This window comes from Pholcus phalangioides, unplaced genomic scaffold (genome assembly GCF_987345545.1).
Source record: "Pholcus phalangioides strain wild (caught in Gottingen) unplaced genomic scaffold, Ppha-v1.0 ptg000027l_1, whole genome shotgun sequence".
NCBI lineage: Eukaryota > Metazoa > Arthropoda > Arachnida > Araneae > Pholcidae > Pholcus > Pholcus phalangioides.
Window position 1 is genome coordinate 3,649,276 of NW_028301617.1, and position 23,597 is coordinate 3,672,872.

A 23,597-nucleotide genomic window follows, 5' to 3' on the forward strand; every position below is an offset into this window, starting at 1 on the left:
GCACGGAACAGGATTTCAGAAAGATCCAGGAGGACCCAAAATACCGATCCCGAATTGGCGAATTACCGACAAATCGACGTGATTCCGACTTACGGACGAATGCTCGTATAAGTCGCAGATCATCAGTGATAACAATAAGAAGAAACAGAAAATCCGAGTGAAACAACGGAGAGGGGAAAAAAGATACAGGGATATCTTTCTCGTGTCTGGCAGCCGTTCGGGGCGTCTAAAAATATGTTTCGGGGTCGCGAATGTCTCTCTGTGTTGATGATGTCAGCCATCGTGATTCAGTATTTTTTCCGTGAATTGCACTTGTATCCATTTCCCTTTTCCCTGTGGGCCTTTTATTTCTGTCGGAGATAATGACACTTAAGAGACGGAGAAAGCGTTGCCAAACCAGGAAAGACAAAACAAAATTATCTCAAGGAGAGGGGTGTCTAAAGCTGGAAATGAACTTGAAAAAGTTCATCCTTGTTGTTATTGTGATTCTTCAGAAGAAGAAAGGTTTGGAGAAGACCATAAGATATTCCTCTCATTGGAGTCGACGTTTCTCCAACATCTAGATCAGGGTTGGCCACCTTCCTCGCTGATCAAGGACCGACGTAATGGTCAGCTGCAGGCAGCGTCGCGGGCCGCTCAACACTCCGGTGTATAAGCCGCACTCGTGAAACTTCCCAGGAAACGCGCAGATTTGTGTCCCCGCCATACTAATGTGGTGAGAAACGGGCAATTTAGTCACTGAAATTTCACCCTGGGCCACACTTCTTCATAACTGATACATACATATACATTTTTTTTTCTGGTCTATTTCCCATCTAGAAGATGCAATGCATCAAAAATTAGTTTCTTTTCAAATTAGTCCATTCAATTACATCCGTAGTTTGAATTTTGGAGAAAAAAAACGGGTTTTTTTTCATACATTTTCCTGTAATTATCTTTATCCCTTACTCCTGATTTGACAACCGGTGGGGGCCGCACTGGCCAAATAGGCACACAAGGAACTGATCTGCCCACCAGTAGACTTCGAGAGGACTATTATTATTGGAATGGAAATCGTGCAAAACGCCAGTCGTGTGGATACTCTTGGCTACGCGCAATGAGTAAACTCGTGATGGTACCAATTTACAATCGACTAGCTTCGCCTAGAACCAGGCAGACTACCCGTAGATGTAAAAGAATACGCACAACCACCATTAGGGGGCATTCAAGTATTACGTCAGCATCGGGGGGGGGGGGTTGAAGGTTGCTTACGCCATCAACCACCCCTTTTTGAAGATATGAAATATTCTAAGCAGCTGACGAAATTTTGCTGACAAGGGGGGGGGGGTCAAAAATTTCTGAAAATCTGCTTAATATAAGTATTCTCGTAATATTTGAATGGCCCCTTACACTATACTTCTGTATATTCATAAAATTACACGACAACCAGATTTGCGATGTACATATATTCTTATTACTTCAGTTACCTTCTTAGAACAGAATATCAGTATTTTGGTTTGAGAAAGTGTTATTCTGGCTAGTGACCTAAAGAGTGTGCAAGCACAGGAATGACCAAAAGAGTGTCATAGAGAGTGTTTAAGCATGGGGAATGTTCAAAAGCGTGACCTAGAGAGTGTGTGTGTATGGGAATGACGAATAGATTGGAGCAAGCATGTGAGCAACGAAAAGAGTGACTTGGAGAGAGAGAGAGAGAGAGGAATCAGATTAGTGAGCGACCTAGTATGCAAGCATGTGAGCGACAAAAAAGAATGACCAAATATAATGGTAAACTTTACCTTATCGATTCCCTGCCAACATCTAGGTCAATATGATTCCATACAATCGGTTCTCTTTTCCCATCCCATAATGTGACGGCATATTGCGAAATCTTCCATTCAGTTATACAGTGTGCTTCAAAAAAGAATCACCCGATTTGAAATGCGTATATTAGGAAAAATATTGAACACGTGGACTTTTAATATTAGTATAAAATAAATATTAGTATTAAATATAATTTCAGTCGATTTCTATTCCTAAAAAAAGTAGATACACATTTAAAAGGTTACGATTTAGAAAAAAATTTTCCAGTATACAAAATTTATGTCTATGGCTTTTAAGCCCCAGGGAGCCCTTTGTCGTATACTGTGGCCAGGCCTTGTCCTGTACCATGTCTACTCTTCTCGGCTTGGCGGCTCGCGTGAGCTCTTTACCGTGGCAAGACCAGGTCCTGGATCCCCGTCTACTCTTCTCGGCTTGGCGGCTCGGATGAGACCTGCACAGTGGCCAGTCCAGGTCTTGGACCACGTCTACTGTTATCGGCTTGTTGGGTCGGGTGAGCCCTCTATCGTGACCAGGCTAGGTTCTTTCCACGTCTACTCGTCTTGGCTTGGTGGCTCCAGTGAGCTCTCTGCCGGGCCAGGTCCTGGATAAGGTCTCTCTTCTTGGCTTCGTGGCTCGGGTGAACCCTTCGTGCCACGGAAGCTAATAGAATATAGCTACATCCCGTTGGCGATGAAAAATGATTGGTTTTGGCACCTACCGGACCGTCTTACATCAGCCCATCGAACTTTGGCCGCGGATCTCCGGCCACATCTCGAAAACCATCAGCCAATTCAGGCTTTGGCAGTAACACATCCAAGGCCGGGATTACATTACAAAAGTTCGATAGAAATACTTTTACAAAAGTTTGAAAACGCAACCAATAAGAGCATTGGTAACAGCAGCATTCTAGCAAACGCAATCGGTCACCTCACTGGTTGTATTTCTCGAGTTTTATAAATGAAACTTTTATAATATTATCCTCACACCACAATATTCGTATTCAAATACAAGAGTAGGGGGAGAGAAATAAAATGTCTCCGAATATCTCGAAATAACTCTCCTCTGAATCTAATTTCAATCGATTCTTTTATCCCTCAGGAAAGGAAACGAAGATGAAAACTCTAACCCCCACGCAAAAAATAATAATTGAATATTTAATAAAAATATTTCCTTCGCTTTTTAACGAAAAGAAACCTCAAATTATTGAAATTTGGTTTCTGACGTATCAATTTCTCCTTTCCCCCCCCCCAAAATTCAAATGATAATGAAACAAAAATATGTATCAAAAAAAAAAAAAAAAACCGATGAAATATCGATATAAAGAGAGAAGAAATTATTATAATCGGGGAAAGTTATTACAAATTTCGTGTAATTTTCTTTCCGATTTTAATGGAGTCGTGATTAGGTATTCCATTTTTCGCTTCAAATGTTAATAACATCCATATACATTTTTTTGAAGGGATATTAAAAGGGATTTTTGTGTGGGTTTTTATTCTATTAGTTTGGTTAGAGGCTATTGGCTATTATTTTTCCGATATTTAGAGGGTTTTTGTCGTAGTTGCAGGAATCAATTGAGTTATCTCGTTGTGGATCCTAATTATAGGGAATTGGTTGGCTGGAATGAGCCGCTAATTTACGGGACATGTCCCGTATATTCCTGGTTTTCTTTGGGAATTTTGAATTTTTTTTTTTTTTTTTTAATTGAAATGTCCCGTTTTTTTTTTTTTTAAACGGGTTCGTTTTTATTTGCGGTTAGGGGCCGTTCAAGTATTACGGAAGCTAATTTTTAGCCATTTTTGACAACCCGCCCCCCCCCACCTCTTGTCAGCAAAATTTCGTCAGCACTGCCCCCTACCTCTTTGTGTAAGTATAGTGGATTTCTCTTAATTTCAATGCTATTTGAAGGATAAGAGCTCGGAATTTCTCTTTAAGAAATTCATTGCGACCCACTTTTTAAGCCATGTGTGGTAAACCCTTGACCCGCGGACCAAATGTGGCCCTGAAGGTTATGTGATGTGGCTTGCCCGCTCAAACCCAATTTCGTAAAAATGAACTAAGCGACTCTTTTACAGATCGATTAAATGACCCGTGGCACAATTGCAGAACATTCAAGTGTCCCGTGGCACATTTTCAGATCAATGAAGTAGGAACGTTTCACACATTCAAAGGTCCCTGAAGTAGGAACGTGGCACACATTCAAAGATCCCTGAAGTAGGAACGTGGCACATTCAAATATCACTTAATTAACCCGCGAGAGTTCCAGAACACTTAAACGATCCGTGGCACATTTAGAAAAAAAAGTGCTCTAAAATTTTGCCACTCGTCACTCGTGACATGTGGCACAGTTTTAGAGCATTTAAGTGCCCCCCCCCCCGATGCGGTTCTACATCACTTAAGTTACCCACGGAACATTCCCAGATCACTTGTGTTCCCCGGCATAATTACGGGTCACTTGAGTAATGCGTTGCACAGTTCCAAAGCACTTAAGCGGCCCAGAAACATTTCCAGAGCACTTCCGTGAAACATTTAAAGATCACTAAAGTGGCTCTGTAGGGGACTTATCAATAGGGGGGATGTTAGTTCAGGTGCCCAATAACTATCGAAATGGCTAAAGAAGCGAAGGCGAACAGCCTCAGCTGTGAATTTAGCGGAGTCAGGTATTTCCAGCTGCGAATGTAGCGGAGCCAGGCATCTCTAGCCGCTTATAAAGTCTAAGCAGACATCTTCAGTCACTAATGCAGTCGAAATCTTCAGTCACTAATGCAGTCGAAATCTTCAGTCACTAATGCAGTCGAAATCTTCAGTCACTAATGCAGTCGAAATCTTCAGTCACTAATGCAGTCGAAATCTTCAGTCACTAATGCAGTCGAAATCTTCAGTCACTAATGCAGTCGAAATCTTCAGTCACTAATGCAGTCGAAATCTTCAGTCACTAATGCAGTCGAAATCTTCAGTCACTAATGCAGTCGAAATCTTCAGTCACTAATGCAGTCGAAATCTTCAGTCACTAATGCAGTCGAAATCTTCAGTCACTAATGCAGTCGAAATCTTCAGTCACTAATGCAGTCGAAATCTTCAGTCACTAATGCAGTCGAAATCTTCAGTCACTAATGCAGTCGAAATCTTCAGTCACTAATGCAGTCGAAATCTTCAGTCACTAATGCAGTCGAAATCTTCAGTCACTAATGCAGTCGAAATCTTCAGTCACTAATGCAGTCGAAATCTTCAGTCACTAATGCAGTCGAAATCTTCAGTCACTAATGCAGTCGAAATCTTCAGTCACTAATGCAGTCGAAATCTTCAGTCACTAATGACTGGACCCCAGTAATAGTGCGAAGGGCCCGCCCAACGATGTCCGGAACCGACCGACATAAACCGCAGGATGCATCCGGCAACCGCAGCCGGTGTGAAGAAAATCGCATATTTTTTCATAAATTTCAAAGGAAGGCACTTGGTGGGGAGATAAAATTCGGGGAGTGTCAAATATGCCGAGATCCCATTGCGTCGCGGCAGCGCTCGAGGGGGCGATCGAAAATATATAGGCGTATACTGTAAGCGTACCAGCACGCCACTTTTTTTACTAGCGGCACAGGCGGTGAGTTTTCTGTCGCGAAAATTCGCATGTTGTTCGCGGCGGAAAGACGTGAAAGCTTTTGTAATCTATTGAAAGGTCAATTGTCCGTTTCCCCCGAAACAGCGACCAGACCAGCACCTGCAATGTCTCCCATTGTCTACGACAAGGGAATTGCTCTTCTTCCAAGGTTGCAAGAAAAAGACGGGATAGAAAACCAAGACGCACTGAACTTGGCGCTTTTCAAGTGCTGCCAACTGAGTTATCATATTGTACAAGTAGCCGCCGTTTATAAGAATCACGCTTTGTTCAGCCATTTTGATTCTTGTAAGGTGTTGGATTCTTATACCCGGATATTTTTTTGCTGTTACTCTTCCAGTTATCGCGCAAGGGGTGGGTGAGCCTTCAGGCGAGATTATTATGTTTTTAATGTGAAACCGGGGGAGGGGGGGGGGACATGAATTTTTTTATTGAATACTTATATTTTAATTTCTAAAATTTATCGCGGCGAAGTCAGGAGGGTTCGGGGTTTCCTTCCAGTGACATACATCGCTTTTCTTATTCGGTTTGGCGCAAAATAATTCAGCCAACCCCGGGATGTCACGTGACCCTTCAGAAAAACGCACATGCGGTGCGACAAAAAATAGCGATGGGTGTTCTATACGATCTATACGGTAGATCGACCAGCGGCGAAAAACTTTGGTGGGATCTCAGCCTGTTAGGTTCGCCGCTGTGGTGGTCGAGTGGTCATAATGACGGACTCGCATCGCGAGGATCCGGGTTCGAACCTCACCGTAGTGGTGATCGGCTGAAATTGGTTTCCTGCGGTTCCCAACTTCGAGGCGCGAATGCGAGCCGATCTCCCCATTAAAAAGTCTCTCGCCACAGAGAGCAACAGGCCTACAACGACAAAATATTCAATCGTTACACTTCACTCATAGTTAGAAAAACTGGCGGCAGATGGCAGCACTACACAGAAACAATCTTCACGTCAGGTTTCACTTCACGTACATTCCCGCATGTACCAATTCGTTAGAGGCTACCAATAGGCTACTAAACCACACCATGCACCTCGTCCAGTATATTTAGCTGCAGGGCAATCTCTTTCCTATTCGCCTCGATCGTTTTTTGACACCTTCGCCCGCTATCCATTTCGAAATGTCTTAACGTTCTCCCGGTTGTTGGCTCTAGATGTATTCTCCGGTCCCGTCATTATTCCTTTGTCCATTATGGCCTTTGTATTGAAAGCCACAAATATGATTGCTTTCCCGGGGGGGGGGGGGGCAAAGACGACGTCTGGAGCAGGACGTCGTGGAAGGCGGGCTCTAAAGGAAAAAGCCGTTGCTATTCGGATTAGGTCCTGCCAGAGTTGCCACCTGGTGTCAATCATTTAGGTTCGTTTTAACTCATATGGCACAGGTTTGTCATATTAGAGACCAGTGGAAACACAAGACATCTTGCCGAACGGTTTCCCGACGCTAAAAAGTCATTCGGTCACTTTTTCCCCCCCTTGGCCCCAGAAGTAGGATTACGGTCCCGATAATGGATCCTAAAGTGAACGCCAAGAAGGAAAACGTCGTCGCATAAGTTATTGAACGGATCTTCTCGAACGCGACGCCATGGCTGCTCTTTCCAAGCGACGTTTTTTTGGAAAACATTAAAAAAAAGTAAAGCTTTCAGGATACATATTTTTCCGGAAAAAATTTCCCTACGAGATTTCACCCCTCTCTGGTAACATGTGTTGGAATCACATCAATCGATTCCGAAAACAAGTGCATGAAAAAATGATATTTGACGGGGAAAATTCTCGCAAGTATGCGGCTTTTCGAGCCAAAAGTATCCGAAAAACATAAATTTCAAGATTAATTTTAAAAAATTCTAGTAAAATATCAGAAATTATCAAGCAATGAGAGCAGAATTTTTTCAGCGATTAATTTTGAAGTCGTAAAAGATAAATATCGTTGGTGAAAGTAATTAAAAATTTTTACGCCCCCACTCCAATTAAACATCGCCAATTAGTAATTTTCAAGAAGTCGCAGGAAAAAAAAACCAATTTTACGTAAGGGCCCTTTCACACGGAGCGGATGCGGGTCCGGAAGAAGTTTTAACAATTGGAATATACTGCGCCTTTCAGACGAGCCGAAAAATCTCCGCACCTAGGAAATGTTCATGCGGGTCCGGACGTCGTCCGCATGTGTCAAAACCTAAGTGCGGGCTCCGCATCCGCACATAGAAGTTTTGACAATAGGTTTATTCGGAGCTATTCACACGATGCGGATGCGGAGCGAATTCGTCCGCATCTTTGGCTACTTTTTGAAGGTGATTTTTCACGGAATTTTTTTAATTATTTGCCATAAATACCCTTAAAAACACCATATGATGGTCCCTGCTCATTAATATAATGTACCCACATACGTCTATCCCTTCGTTTCCTTCTGAGATGGAGATATAGCAACTTTAACTGCCTTTTCTCCATATTTCACAATTTCATACAATAAAACCTGCCAACAAGGGCCACTGACGGGACCAAAATTATAAGCCGTTCTGTTCATTACGAATATTTAATTGACTAAATACTTTAATAACTTTTAAATTTAATTTAAAAATTTTAATTTTTTTCTTTTTAAATTTTTAAAATTATTTAAAAAATTATAAATATTTGAAATATTATTTTAAATATTTGCTATTTTTTTAAATATTTATTATTTTTTAAAATTTTTAATCTTTTAATTTTTTCAAACTTAAAAAAAAATTCTTTTATTAAACAGTGTTATCCACGTACGGTGTTCACTCAGGGCCGGATTAAGACGTTTGAAGACCCTAGCAGTTGAACATTTTTGGTGGTTCCCCCGATACCTACAAGTTTATTTTACTCGATATTCAGTCTATAAACTTAAAAAATGAAATTTTATATTTCAGAAATGACTAATCTAAGGATGGGATTTCACTATAAAAGGTTTATGAAAGTTATTTTATAAAACTTGGAAAAAGCAACTAATAAATTTATCGGTTGCATTAGAGCAAACGCAACCGATAAATTTATTAGTTGCTTTTTTTTAAATAATTGTTATAAAATTTTTATAGTGTAATCCGGCCGGGATTATACTATAAAGTTTTATAAAAGAACTTTTATGAAAGTTGAAAAATTCAACCAATAGGCGCATCGGTTGCATTCAAGAAAATGCAACCGGTGCACACACACACACATACATTTTGTATTAAAAAAATTCAACCAATAAGATAATATTGGTTGAATTTTTCACGTTTTATCAAAGAGCTTTTACAAAACTTTTATAGTGTAATCCCGGCCTAAGGCTGGTATTACACTATAAAACTTGAAAAATGTAGCCAATAAACACATCTGTTACATTCGAGCGAACTTAACTGATCGGCCTATCGGTTGCATTTTTCAAGTTTTATAAACTAACTTTTATAAAACTTTTATAGTGTAATCCCGGCCTAAGACAGAATTGTGATGTGAATATTTCTAAGCACAGACATTTTGAACGTCCCCACCCCTCCCCTTTTTTTCTACTTGCAAATTCTTTGATATCTCCTGAATTTTTTTTTTAGGAATGTTAAGACCGCCAAGCTGCGCCATGCGCCAAAACCCTCCCACTGCGTGGGAGTAGAGGAGAGTTGCTGCCTTAGCACGAGAGAAAGAGCACGGGCCTTCCGTCGCTCTCTTGAGTAATGTTCTAATAGCATAAGAATAAAGTTGTTTAAGTTTTCAAAGCCTTCTTCAGATACAGTCCACTTGCTTGAGCAGAGTCTAAACATTTTGGTCAACATTTTCGCCGGAGAATTAAAATTAAGATGGACCAGACAACACTCAACCGCACTCGCGGTGCGATCAAAAGGAGGATTACACGAGTCCAGTCGGTATTACAAAACATCGATGAATCGAGTGAAGAAACTGATGTTGTGCTGTTACAACAATTAGTGAAAATTGAGGACATTCGAACGAGCATCGATGAACTCTTAGAGGGATACGCCGCCTTGCCAGCGGACGCACAACTAGATGATGCCTTCGACCAAATCGAGGAGATGGAGGCGAACGTAGACGCATTAGAGGTACGTTCAAAATGTTTAGTTTCAAAACTAAAAATCAAATCGGAAGATAATCAGGTCGCTCAACCTGCAACCGTGAAATTGCCGGAGATTCCTTTGCCGAGTTTTTCGGGAAATCTGGAAGAGTGGAGCTCATTCAAATCGGAGTTCAAATCTTTAATTATAGACAATGAATCACTGAATGAAGCTCATAAACTTCACTATCTTCGAGCCTCGTTAAGAGGGGAAGCGAAACTTGTTGAAACGATCGACGATACCTTCGACTCGCTTTTCGGTGAATTAGAGAAGCGATTTGAGAACAAAAGGTTCATCGCTGACACACATATCAACGCTATTCTTAACCTTGAGAAAATACATCATGAATCAGCTAAAGAGCTTCGAAAAATGGTGAATACTATCCTGAGACATCTCAGAGGGCTCAAACTTGTAAACCTTGAGATGAATAAGCTAACTGAGATACTGCTTGTTAATGCTATTTTGCCTAAGCTAGACCGTGAGTCACGCAAGCAGTACGAAATGTCGCTGAAAAACACGGAATTTCCCGAATGGGAAGAGTTTGTTGACTTTTTGCAAAGAAGGAGCCAAGTGCTTGAAAATACTCAACGAGTTTCCTACGCGAAATCTAAATTCGATGCATTTTCAAAACCTAAAAGTCTGATAGCCAAAGCGAATGCAATGCAAAATTCCTGCCCCATTTGCGGAGAGAATCATCCAATTTATAAGTGTAGAACTTTTCATAGCCTTTCTATTGAAGAGAGAATATACGAAGTAAAAAATAAAAAACTGTGTTTTAATTGTCTGGAATCCCATAGAGTAGCCGAGTGCGGCAGCGATAAGAGATGCCGTATGTGTGGGAAGAAGCATCATTCGTTAATCCATAGAGAGAATGCACAACCACAAAAACCAAAACAAAATGAGTCCCCCACTGAAAGAAAAGAAATCGGGGCTTGTGAGACCAAGAAAGAGAAAACGACAGACTCATGTGCCGCATCTTCCAGTGTTGACAATTGCTTACATTCGAGCGAGAAAAGGGGATGCGTTCTGTTGTCAACAGCAATAGTTTACATCCAGAGGCCAGCTGGTGGGATGTTTCCAATACGCGCTTTACTCGACGCCGGCTCTCAAGTCAGTTTTGTCAGCAATGAGGTGGCAGACTCTTTACGACTTCGGAGAGACACTGTAAACGTTCCTATTGCAGGACTGAATGACTCTATTCTGAACATAAAGAAAAAAGTAACAACGCTAATCGCTAACCGCGAAGGGGACTATAGTAAAAAACTCGATCTTTTAGTTGTTCCCAAGATAACAGATTTAACGCCGTCAAAGCGTTTGGATTTGACCTGCGTTGAACTTCCTAGAAACTTGAGTTACGCGGATCCTAACTTCAATATTCCGCAAAAAATAGACGCATTGTTGGGTGCAGAAATATTTTACGAGTTATTGGAGAACAACCAAATAAAATTGAAAAATGAGCCTATCATACTTCAAGCATCTGTGTTTGGTTGGATAGTAACAGGGACATTCCAGAATGCGGTAACCTACAACAATCTTCATTGCCATTTAACGAGTTATCGGGATGAGGTTGAAAAGGGTTTGGCGAAGTTCTGGGAACTGGAGTCAATCGGGATAATGGACGATCCTAAATTCAAGGAAACCGACGAGGCCAAACAGTTGTTTGACAAAACAGTCTGTTTCAAAGACGGACGATATGAGGTTAGCCTACCATGGAAGAGAGATTGGATAGAGCTAAATGATAACTTTAGTGTCGCAGAGAAACGATTACAGAGCCTTGTCAAGAGAATGCGGTACGATCCGACTATGTTTGCTCAGTATCGTGAAGTACTAGACAATTACTTAGATCAAGGGATTATAGAGAAAGTACCAGACGCGGAAAACACTGATGGAAAACCAGTATATTACTTGCCACATCAAGCAGTATTTCGAGCAGAAAGCGTCACGACAAAAATGAGAATTGTATTCGATGCAAGCTCTCACAAACCAGGTGAACTGTCCTTGAATGACTGCCTTTGGACAGGTGTAAACTTAAACCCGAACATTTTTCATTTGTTGACGTACTTTCGTCTCAACAAAATCGCGTTTCTTGCAGATGTCGAGAAAGCATTTCTACAGATTTCTCTTGCGGAAAAAGAAAGAGATGCAGTGAGGTTTCTATTCACCAATGCAAGGTGCATCAGCGATCATGCCAACGTGCAAGAGTTTCGATTCAAAAGAGTATTATTCGGCGTCAATGCCAGCCCATTCTTACTTGCTGCTACGATCAAAACACACATAGAAAAACAACGCGACAATTATCCAGTTGCAACTCAAGTGCTCGACACCTGTGTTTACGTCGATGATCTAGTGGCTGGAGAAGACAGCGTGGCAGAAGTATTGCGAGTCTCTCGTGAAACTAGAGAGATCATGAGAGGTGCCAACATGAATCTTCGTAAATGGATATCTAACGATCCTAGGCTGATTCATCTATGGAAGAAAGAGGGATTTGACGTCCATCCTCAGCATACAGACGGCATCGACATGCACAAGGTTTTGGGATTGACATGGGATGCTTCTCATGATTATCTAGCCATGGATATCATGGACCTTGTGGAATTCCTGAAACAAAACAAAAATACGAAACGCTTCTTATTGCGAACAGCAGGTAGAATCTTCGACCCCATTGGACTTCTTAGCCCATACACGATTAGGCTGAAGTGTTTATTCCAAGAACTGTGGCTTCGAAAATTGCTATGGGACGATGAACTTCCCGCGGATGTCAAGGAGAAATGGATTCAGTGGTGTTCGGAACTTCCCCGCCTATCCGAACTACAAGTGCCGAGGGTCATTCTCGACCTTTCTGAAGATGACTCGAATGAAATAGAGATTCATTGTTTTTCAGATGCCAGTCAAAGAGCCTACGGAGCAGCGGCGTACCTCAGAGTCCGGTTCAGGGACCATATTTCCGTGAACCTGATTGCTTCCAAAAGCAGAGTTGCGCCACTGAAGAACCTTTCTCTACCAAGGTTGGAGTTACTCGGAGCACTACTCGCGGCAAGATTGACCTGCGAGATTGAGAAAGTCGTGAGAAGGAAGAGACCATGTAAGACCTACTTCTATTCCGATTCACAGATCGTATTGTTGTGGATAAAGGGTTCAGTAAAAAGATGGAAACCATTCGTCGCAAACCGTGTGAACGAAATCCAAACTTTGACAGAAAACAACTGTTGGTTCCACTGCCCTGGGAAGGACAACCCAGCCGATTTGGTTACCAGAGGCATCAGTGCTGACGCTCTTTTGCACAGTGACAGATGGTGGACCGGACCGAGATTCTTGATGAGAGAAGAGCTTGCTTATGAGGACTCACCACCTGTGGTTACCGAACTGTTTGAAAGTGAGTACTCCAAAGAACTCAAAAAAGATTCGAACAGTAATTTTGAGGACACTAACTTGTCTTTGACTCTAACTACCAAGAGTTCTCTCATTGAATATATCTTAAAAATTAACAGTAGTTACGTCACAATATTACGTATATTGAGTTTTGTATTAAGATTTGCCTATAATTTGAGATCTTGTGAAAAACGAGCAGGTAACTTAATGAGACAGGAAATACAATTTTCTGAAAATCTCCTGATAAAAATCATTCAAGGGTTGGAGTTTAAGGAAGAAATTGAAAGGCTTAAGAGGGGAGAGACTCTAAAGGGTAACTCCAAGTTAGCTTCCTTGAACTGTTTCTTGGATGATGATGGTATTTTGAGAGTTGGTGGAAGACTTCAGAATTTCGATCTAAATGCCAACAGTAAATTTCCCATGTTACTGCCATCTAACCATCCTCTCACCGTGATCATATTGAGATACTACCATTTAAAGTATTTGCATATTGGTGCACAGTCGTTATTATATCATGTGAGACAAAAGTTTGGCCAATCAATGGTAGAAATCTTTGTAGAAAGTTAGTAAATGAGTGTCTTATTTGTTTCAAAAACAAGCCAGTACTACAAAGTCAACTTATGGACAATTTACCAAGCACTCAGTGGAGTACTGCCATGATCACCGAAGTGTTCCATGGCAACGATGGAAAGATAAGAGTTGTAAATATACGTTTGCCTAGTGGCAAAATTTTAAAAAGAAGTGTGCGAAATATTTGTGTTTTACCTATTGAGTAAGAATTATTTTTGCATTTGTGTATAACATGTTCTAATGTATTTGTATTGTATATTCATTTCATTCACTTATTCAGGGCATTAATTTTTATTTCGTTATTCATTCTATTTTGAAAATTTTTGTATTGTATGTATTGTATAATTGAAATTATGTAATTTCAATCGGCGGGAGTGTTAAGACCGCCAAGCTGCGCCATGCGCCAAAACCCTCCCACTGCGTGGGAGTAGAGGAGAGTTGCTGCCTTAGCACGAGAGAAAGAGCACGGGCCTTCCGTCGCTCTCTTGAGTAATGTTCTAACAGCATAAGAATAAAGTTGTTTAAGTTTTCAAAGCCTTCTTCAGATACAGTCCACTTGCTTGAGCAGAGTCTAAACAAGGAACATATTAGTTTTGGATGTTTTTGGATTGGATTTTTCGAACATTGGATGTTTTTGGAATTTTTCTTTCATATTTTTCCGGAAAGACGGATTTTTTTTTTTCAAAATGTTTTGAAAACATTTGAAGACATTTTCTCCCATCGACTACTTGTGAGGATCGGAATTAAGACATCTTTAGTCCCATATTCTATGGGGCTCTAGACTAAACCACCAAAGAATGCCTCTAGGCTGCCTATGGCCACTGAATCAGGGGTGAAGGAGAAAAATAATTACAAAAATTGCGAAAAAATAGTTTTTATGCACGAATTTCAACCTAAAGATGCGGGAGAAACACCCGCATCTTCAGTGCTCGTGTGAAAGGGTATGCGGACCCGCTTCCGCATCCGCATCCGCTCCGTGTGAAAGGGGCCTAAAAAAGGCGAATTTCCTTTTGTATTAAGAAATTTTTTCAATTAGAGAACACACACATATATACGGAAACTTCTAATGTTTACATTTCTCTTGATAATAATGTTTTCGTATTTTACTCGAATTTTAAATTAAAGAGCAGTAATTATGTATTTTTAAACAATTTTCGTGAAGGATCCTGCACACAATCGAGCCGCGCTACAGCGGATCCGGTCTTATATAACGAACTTTTTATATCGATAATAATCATCACAACTATATAATCCATACCAACAGTGACATGTATAACCATGTTCTCTATTGATAATTATCATCGTGGACAGTGTTTTGTTCTGTCATTAAGACTTTATTCTGTTCTAACAATGTCTATCATCGTGGTCATGTTCCATTTTAATAATGTCTGTCATGGTGACCATGTTCCATCCTAACAATGTCTATCACCGTGACCATGTTCCCTTTTAACAATGTCTAGAATCGTGACCATGTTCCATCTTAACAATGTCTAGAATTGTGACCATGTTCCATCCTAACAATGCCTATCATCGTGACTGTGTTTAGTTCTAATAATGACAATCATCTTCACGGTCTTCGGTTCTACCAATATCTATCAGTGACCTTGTTTGGTCCTACCAATATCTATCATCGTGACCTAGTATGGTTCTAAAAATGGTCATCATCGTAACTGTTTTCTGTTACAGCAATGACCATCATCGTGACTGTTTTCTATCACAGCAATGACTATCATCGTGACTGAGTTAAATTCTAATAATGTCCATCATCGTGACCGTGTCCGGTTCTAATTGATTGACCATTGCCACCGTAAAATGAATATCATTACCACGTTATGTACTGTGATTATGATTCTGTTCCGGTCTAACAATGTGTATCATCTTGACCATGTTCCATCCTAATTATGTCTATCATCATCACCATGTTCCCTTCTAAAAATGACAATCGTAACAGTGTTTGGCTCTAACAATGACAATCATCTTGACTGTCTTCCGTACCAGCAATGACTACCACCGTGACCGTGTTTGGTTCTACCAATATCCGTAATCGTGATCGTGTTTGATGCTAACAACGGCCATCATCGTGTGACTTCTCTTCCATTCCAGCAATGACTATCATCGAGACTAAGATCTATTTTAACAACGTCCATCATCGCGACTGTGTGTTCCGTTTTAGCAATGACCATCGTGACTATGTTCAGTTTTAACAATGGTCATCGTGTCCAAGGTGTTCGGTTCTAATTAAGGCCTTCATCTTGACCCTGTTAAATTCTAACAATGACTATCATCGAGTATGTGTTCAGTTTCAACAATGGCAATAGTGACTACGTTCCGCTTTAAAAGTAACAATCGTGGCTATGTTCCGCTTCAATAATGGCATTCATGGTTATGGTCCGCTTTTAATAATGACATCCATGGTTATGGTCCACTTTAACAATGACAATCGTGGCTGTTTCGTTTTAAGAATTACCATCGTGGCTATGTTACTCTTTAACAATGACCGTCATAACTAAGATATTTGGTTCTAATAAAGGCCTTCATACTGATCGTGTTTGGATCTAACAATCAACATCATCGAGACTGTGCTCCGTTTTAACAATGGCAATCGTGAGTATGTTATTTTACAACAATGTACAAAGTGAAGTCATAGTGGCTATGTTCCGTTATAACAATGACAATGACAGGTATGTTCCGTTTTGACCATCGTAACTAAGATGTTCAGTTCTAATAAAGATCAAAAACGATACGTAATCGTGACCGTGTTTGGTTCTAATAATGACCGTTATCGTAACAATGCAATCATAGGTATGTTCCGTCTCAACAATGACAATCGTGGCTATGTTTCGTTTCAACAATGGCAATCGTGGCTATGTTCCATTTCAACAATGGCAATCGTGGCTATGTTCCGTTTCAACAATGAAAATCGTGGCTATGTTCCGTTTTGACCATCGTGGCTATGTTCCGTTTTGACCATCGTGACTAAGATGTTCAGTTCTAATGAACACCAAACACAATACGTAATTGTGACTGTGTTTGGTTCTAATAATGATCGTTATCGTGACCGTGTTTGGTTCTAATAATGATCGTTATCGTGACCGTGTTCCGTTCTAAGAAGTTCATTCAACATCTACCTTTGCATTTCTGACGATTACAAAACGGCAAAGAACTTTTCTCGTTTCCATGTATCGCCCTTAAATATTTGAACATTTATACTGACGACTTTGGGGATCTTCTCGATTGTTTTTCGTCTACATAAGGAAATGAATTCTCAACTACGATACTCGTGTTATCCATAAATTGAGTTCTCACATGCCCTGGAGTAAAAGAACCAAACATCGACAAGAAAACATCCGATCAAATCCTGTTCAAATCTCCAGATATTGTAACACATGACGTAACACTCTCGTGTACAAGCTTTATACACTCTTCCATCCTGAAAAATGTACGTCATCGACGGCTTATTGCACATAAAATTTGAACGGAATCAGCCCGGAGCTATCGACAACATGGCGGAAACTCATTTAAAAACGTCAATCCAATACGGCTATACACGTCACGCGCTGTTCCGATGCAAAAGTTCATGTTGGCAGCAGAGAGCCTTATCATGATCCGCAAGTAATAAGATCCGAAATTTATCAAAGAAACACTAAGGTAAGAATTTTAATGATTTTTTTCCCCTATTCTCTTCATCTCCTTAGGAGATATTTTAGAATGGCGGAGGTGACATGATCAAGTTTTAATGTAATTTTCGCTCTTCATGTTCTCATGTCTTCTTCATCACCACCGTCGCCGCTAACGCCACGATGATGAAAGAACGGAGAATTCAATTAGAGTCTTTTCTAGGGTTTTCGGGAGTCTTGCAATCGAGTCTTGAAAATGGGCCCCGGAGCGGGAAAATTCCAGTTCGTTTTGCTGCCGATTTCGCCGCTCCGTAAATACCGGGTGTCGCATCAACCTCCCCTGCCCCCCTCCCCGCATTAAAGAAATTAGAAGCTTGTACAAAGTATCGTAATTATACTGAGAGAGAAATGAGATCTGTTCATTATTCTGCTGCGTTAAAGATTTATCAACAACGTCTCCTCTTACGCGAAAAGTTTGTTTGCAACCTGTAACGGAGTTTCAGACCTGTTGCAAGTAACGCCCCCCCCCCCCTCTGCTGGGGCTACGTGACGAGTACATCAGAAGGGGGGCGGGGTCACAATATGATCGGTGCTTAATACATGCATTTCTTGTGGGGTAAGCCGTAAAGCACACCTCTCACGCATTCCAAGGGGTAAGCACTCCTTCTACTAATTTCAAGGAGCATTGGCATTCTTGCCTTGATCAAGGCATTCTTGAATTTTGAAGGTGATATGCGCGCGTCCGGAGGAGTTCGATAGACATTGTTAAAGAAGAAGAATTTGCCAGTATGCTAGCTGTTTTGTTCACAAATTGTCTCACAAAATTGGATGCGCCGGAAATTTGGAATGACCCTAGTGGCGTGGTGGTAAGCTGCTCGTCTACCACCATGAAGGTTGCTGTCGCGGTCCCGGGTTCGAATCCGATGGAGTATATAGATAAAATATATTCCCTAGCTAACTTAAGGCGACCACCGATAGACAGCTCCTTCATTTCCAACCCATCTTATTAATGGTAGTAAATTGCAATATACCGATATGACCAGAGTTGGTGTTTGGTGAAGTAAAAGGTTGGAACATATAACGCAATGACCGTTTTTCTTTGCAAAAACGACGAAAAAGAGGATTTCTAGGATTATCGACCAATCAGTAATTTATAAAACCTTCACACCAAAGTGCTGACATATAGGCTTGAATCCACATTGGACGCAGCCTAGGGGCCGTTCAAGTATTACGTAAGCAAATTTTTTAGCTATTTTTGACCCCCCCCCCCCTTGTCAGCAAAATTTCGTCATCAGCTCTGCCCCTCTGTATCCAACTCATATTTTCATAAAGGGTGGTTGATGACGTAAGCATTATCCAAACCCCCCCCTTTTCATCAAAAGTCAGCAAATCGGAACCCCCCCCCCCCCATCGATGATGACGTAATACTTGAACGGCCCCCTAACCAAAAAAAACAAGCAGGTTTTCGAAGTTGATTTAGTACAATGGATCATATCCAAACGATCAGGGAACTCATAGAGAGACAGAAGGAATACGAATTACCATTGTGTATGGCCTTCATTGATTTTGAGAAAGCGTTTGACCCTGTCTTCACATCTGCTGTTTCTAAAGCTCTACACGTAGAGAAGACTCAACATCAATATCATTAAGAAAATATATGACAAAGAAACTATTTGGATAAAAGAAAAGCAAAGGTTAAACTTGGGAAACGTGTCCGACTGGGCGATACTATCTCACCAAAACTCTTTACCGTGGTTTTGGAAGAAGCATCCAGGAACTGGATTGGGATGAGAAAGGAATTGAAATAAATGGAGAATTTTTCCTCAACCATTTGCGTTTTGCCGACGACATTGTTATTATCAGCTGTAATCCAGACGAACTAGAAGAAATGATACAAGAACTGGCGAAGACACAAGCATTCAGGTGGGTTTGAAAATGAATCTGTAAAAGACTGAAGTTATGTTCAACTCCTTTGCGTTGAAAAAGACGGTCTTGTTCAACGACACAGAGACAGAAGACGTAGAAAGCTATGTGTACCTCGGAAAAAAATTGCCATGGACAACGGAATCATTAATGGAATAAACAGAAGAATCAGGATCGGATGGGGCACTTATGGAAAAAAACTGCGTAATTCTGAAGAGTCACATGCCAACCAGTGTGTGTGCTACCAGCACCGACCGACTCGTGGAACCGAAACATGAGCACTCACAAGCAAAGGCTACAGACAAAGGAGCATGGAAAGATGTATGTTAGGTGTCACAAAGAGAGACGGAAAACGAATCACTTGGATAGGAAGCCATACAAAGGTATACGATATCATGAAAAGAATCAAGCGTTTGAAATGGAAATGGGCTGGACATATTGCAAGAAGACAGGACTACAGATGGACCACAAGGAGACCATCATCCATCCGCGGATTGAAAATGGTTGCTGATGATGATGATGAGCGCCCTACATATGTTACTAATGCCAAAGCCGGAAATAGGCCAGTTCGCGAAATGGCCAATTTCTTTGAATATTAACCAGGCCAATGTCCGAGTTTCGGGATTTGGCCAGCTAAGTTAAAGTAGGATAACAAATGGCATGATTCGCTTATTGGGGTTAATTTTTTCGTGATAATTACGTCCAATTCAACGATTAACTACGGCCAATTCACGATATTGTAATCATTTCATTTTTCAAAATTTTGCGCAAAAACTATCTATATTATGTAAATAGTTTTTTCTCTTAAACTTCTTTTTTTTCCTCCCGTTACATGGAACTAATCCAATGCAGCTGGTATATATGCATCCATGTATCACATGTTGGCGGTAAAAAATACGAATATGGCCATCGAAATTTGGCCAGAAATCTCCGGCCACTTCACGTATTGGCCGGCCAAAGCCTGAGTCATTTCTGAAAATCGGACTTTGGCCATGCCTCTCTGCCATTTCGCGAATTGGACGCACTTCAATATTTGGTAGTAATGTATACATTTCGCAGAATACGAAGCTTTCTGGACATGTCTAGAGCCAAGCGAAGTCGACTACGTATTCTAGGGGGTAAACAGGCTTTCTGCGCAATTCAAGTTATACGCACGCTTTCTACGTCTTCCTAGGAGTATGCACGCTTTCTACATCTTCCTAGGAGTATGCACGCTTTCGTAGTAGCACGTCTTAGTAGAAGTACGCATACTTTCTACGAATTTGTAGGAGTACACGCGCTTTCTACGAATTTGTAGGAGTACACGCACTTCTTTCTTCCACATATTTCCAGTGGGTACAAAGCTGCACACCCACTGCCTATTACGCATTTCTTGGGAGGAGGAGTACGCGATGGCCTCTTATACGCATTTCTTGGGAGGAGGAGGAGTACGCGATGGCCTCTTATACGCATTTCTTGGGAGGAGGAGTACGCGATGGCCTCTTATACGCATTTCTAGGAATTCGCTTTCTACTCATTTCTAAATTAAATAAGTCTCCTACGCATTTCCAGCGGGTACGCAAAGCCTCTAGCGCATTTTTTTCGAGGGGGGGGGGGGTGGGCGCGTACGCGATGAGCTCATGATATGCATTTCCAAGAATGTATAAACTTTCTACACGTTTCCAGGGCTAAGCGAAGTCCTCCACGCATTTCTGATTGATTCTCTACGAAATTCAAGTAGTGCGCACGCTTTCTACGCATTACACGGATACGCAAGACACCTACGCATTTTTATGAATAACCAAGCTTCCCCGCAAACACGCAAAGTTTCGAAATCGCTTTTTTTAGGGGGGGGGGGTGTTGAGCAATGAACGTCTGTACCCATTTACAGGAATTCTAAAGTGCTTTCTACACATTTGCTAGAGTTGAGCCAAGTCTTCTACTCATTTCTGGGGTCAAACAAGCTTCCTACGCAACTCACGTAATACGCATGCTTTCTACGAATTTTTAGGTGTACACAAACTTTCTACGCATTTCTAGTGGGCGCGCAAAGCATCTTACGCATTTTTTCAGGGTACGAAGTGAAGCATGGGCTTTCCTTACGCATTTCTATGGGCTACGTGAGACTTATGCATTTCGAGAAATAAGCAAGCCTCCCACGCATTTAAAGGGACACGCAATCCTATTACGGGAAAGGGTACACGATGCTTGCTTTTACCGTATTTATTGGGTACACAGTGCATGTCTGTTAGGCTAGCCTTGTGTAGGTATCCAATACATATCTCTAACGCATTTATAGGTGTACGCAATGAGCTACACATCGCTTGGGTACGCAATAACATATCTACTCCACACGTTCATGGGGATACATGAACCATTAGATTCAGCACCACTGATCCAAAATTTCCTTCATCAAAAGCGCCATCAACATTCTGAACCGGTTAAGCCTGGCCCAATAGTCATTCGCAAATATTTTGCCTTACGGCAGCAGCAGCGGCATAGGCTGCCTACACGCTGGGCCCAGTTGGGTCAATGTTCCCTTACGAGTATTTTCTTCCATATTGCTCTCTATGTTGTGACTGTTGGGCCAACCGTTCTCGGCCAATGCGAGTCCAGACGGATTTGAATATCGGGAAGGAAGGCGGCACCCTTGACTTGAGTTAAAAGCTGGAAGGTACTGGTAATATTGTTCGACCAGCCTTCCAATACCTTCTATCCAGCCAAAGAAGCCAATGGTGAAGCGGCCACATCACTTACCCAACCCTTCCAACCTTGTAACGTATTTGGCCAGCCTTGACACGAGTGTGACCCGGACTTTAGGATAAACTGACAATTATGTGAACATCTCTCCTGATCTTCATTTCGATGCTTTAAGTCGTCTGTTCTACGGGACAATTTCTTTTGAAGCAGGGACCGCCTATTCGCTCCTCGAAGTTGGGAAACCATTGAAAATCAATTTCAGTCGGTGCTCCATCGTCGGTAGTAGCCGAAGAGACCTGATATTAAGCGAAACTGAACCATCGCATCGGTTGAGGAAGAGAGAGACGCATTTTCCTAGTATACGCGCGCGCGGCAATTGCGGATACATTAGGGAGAAATAATAGTAGACCTTAAATGTTGTTGAAGTTATTTGCATGTATAGCCCTTGACTTCGACTTGACTCTGCGAACGGGAAGCACTTGCCCATGAATAAAGCATGGATAAAGCCAGCCACATTGGGGAGGGGGGGGTCATTATCATGAGGCCTTGCTGGAATCGATGAAGACAAGAGCAACTGTATGGCCAATTCAGAAGACTAAGTGGTCGCGAGGATTGATGATGAATATGTTTCACGACATGAACGCGGCCCAGAAATGCTTGGATTTTCGAGTTTTACATCATGGATATAGCGTTGAAATAAGGACACTTGTATAACAATGGATATTATTTAACATCCCTCTTATAAGAAGGATATAACCTGAGTGGGTCGTGGTGCGGGGGGGGGGGGGTGACTGAACAGTGATAAAGTCACTTTATTCCTGACCCGATTAGCACTGAATAATGATGATTTGGGAGAATTAAACTTGCAGATGATTCAAAACTATTGAAGAAAATCCATTCTTGTGAATCGAGAATCAGACCGATATAGGAGTATTTCTATACTGCCAAGTGTCTGAATTATCCGGTTCCGTGGGGTTATTTTAGAATCAAATCACTGTTGCGACAATCATTCTTAGAATGGAACACCTTCAGTTAATAGAATAAGAAATGGTTTCACATCGCAATTGTTAGAAAATCGCGTCACGTAAAACAAAGAATTATTGGAAGAGAAAAAATGGTCATAGAGAATCAATTGCTGGAATGGGAAATTGTGTCACGGAAATAACTGCCAGAATAGAAAATGTTTATTAGACAAATGGTCATGGAGATCAATTTTTAAAAGAGGCAATGTCCAAGAAGATCAGTTATTAAAATGGGACATCGTCACGAAAATCACTGCTAGAAAATGAAATTATTCGAAGAGGAAATTTGTAACTATAATAATATCAATTTTTAGAAGAGAAAATTGTTACAAAAATAATTGCTAGAGTAGAAAATTCTTTGAAGAGAATATGGTCATGAAAATCAATTGTTAGGCGAGAAAACTGGCCATGAAGATCAATTGTTAGAAGAGAAAATTGGTCATGAAGATCAATTGTTAGAAGAGAAAATTGTTACAAAAATCATTGCTAGAGTAGAAAATTCTTTGAAGAGAATATGGTCATGAAGATCAAATGTTAGAAGAGAAAATTTGTCATGAAGATCAATTGTTAGAAGAGAAAATTGGTCATGAAGATCAATTGTTAGAAGAGAAAATTGGTCATGAAGATCAACTGTTAGGCGAAAAAATTGGTCATGAAGATCAACTGTTAGGCGAGAAAATTTGTCATGAAGATCAATTGTTAGAAGAGAAAATTTGTCATGAAGATCAATTGTTAGAAGAGAAAATTTGTCATGAAGATCAATTGTTAGAAGAGAAAATTGGTCATGAAGATCAATTGTTAGAAGAGAAAATTGTTACAAAAATCATTGCTAGAGTAGAAAATTCTTTGAAGAGAATATGGTCATGAAGATCAACTGTTAGGCGAGAAAATTTGTCATGAAGATCAACTGTTAGAAGAGAAAATTGGTCATGAAGATCAATTGTTAGAAGAGAAAATTGG

The 23,597-nt window shown here is 40.9% G+C and overlaps 2 protein-coding genes across 2 annotated transcripts in view; one reads left to right on the forward strand and one right to left on the reverse strand.

Annotated features, from left to right (window-relative positions):
- The window catches only part of LOC149068092 (FMRFamide receptor-like), a 143,622-nt gene that overhangs the window by 98,430 nt on the left and 21,595 nt on the right, over positions 1-23,597 (reverse strand). The gene's annotated exons all lie outside the window — the stretch shown is intronic.
- On the forward strand, positions 9,188-13,393 carry LOC149068093 (uncharacterized). Its single transcript, XM_089251899.1, has one exon. The coding sequence runs from the start codon at positions 9,188-9,190 to the stop codon at positions 13,391-13,393; it is 4,206 nt and encodes a 1,401-aa protein (XP_089108025.1).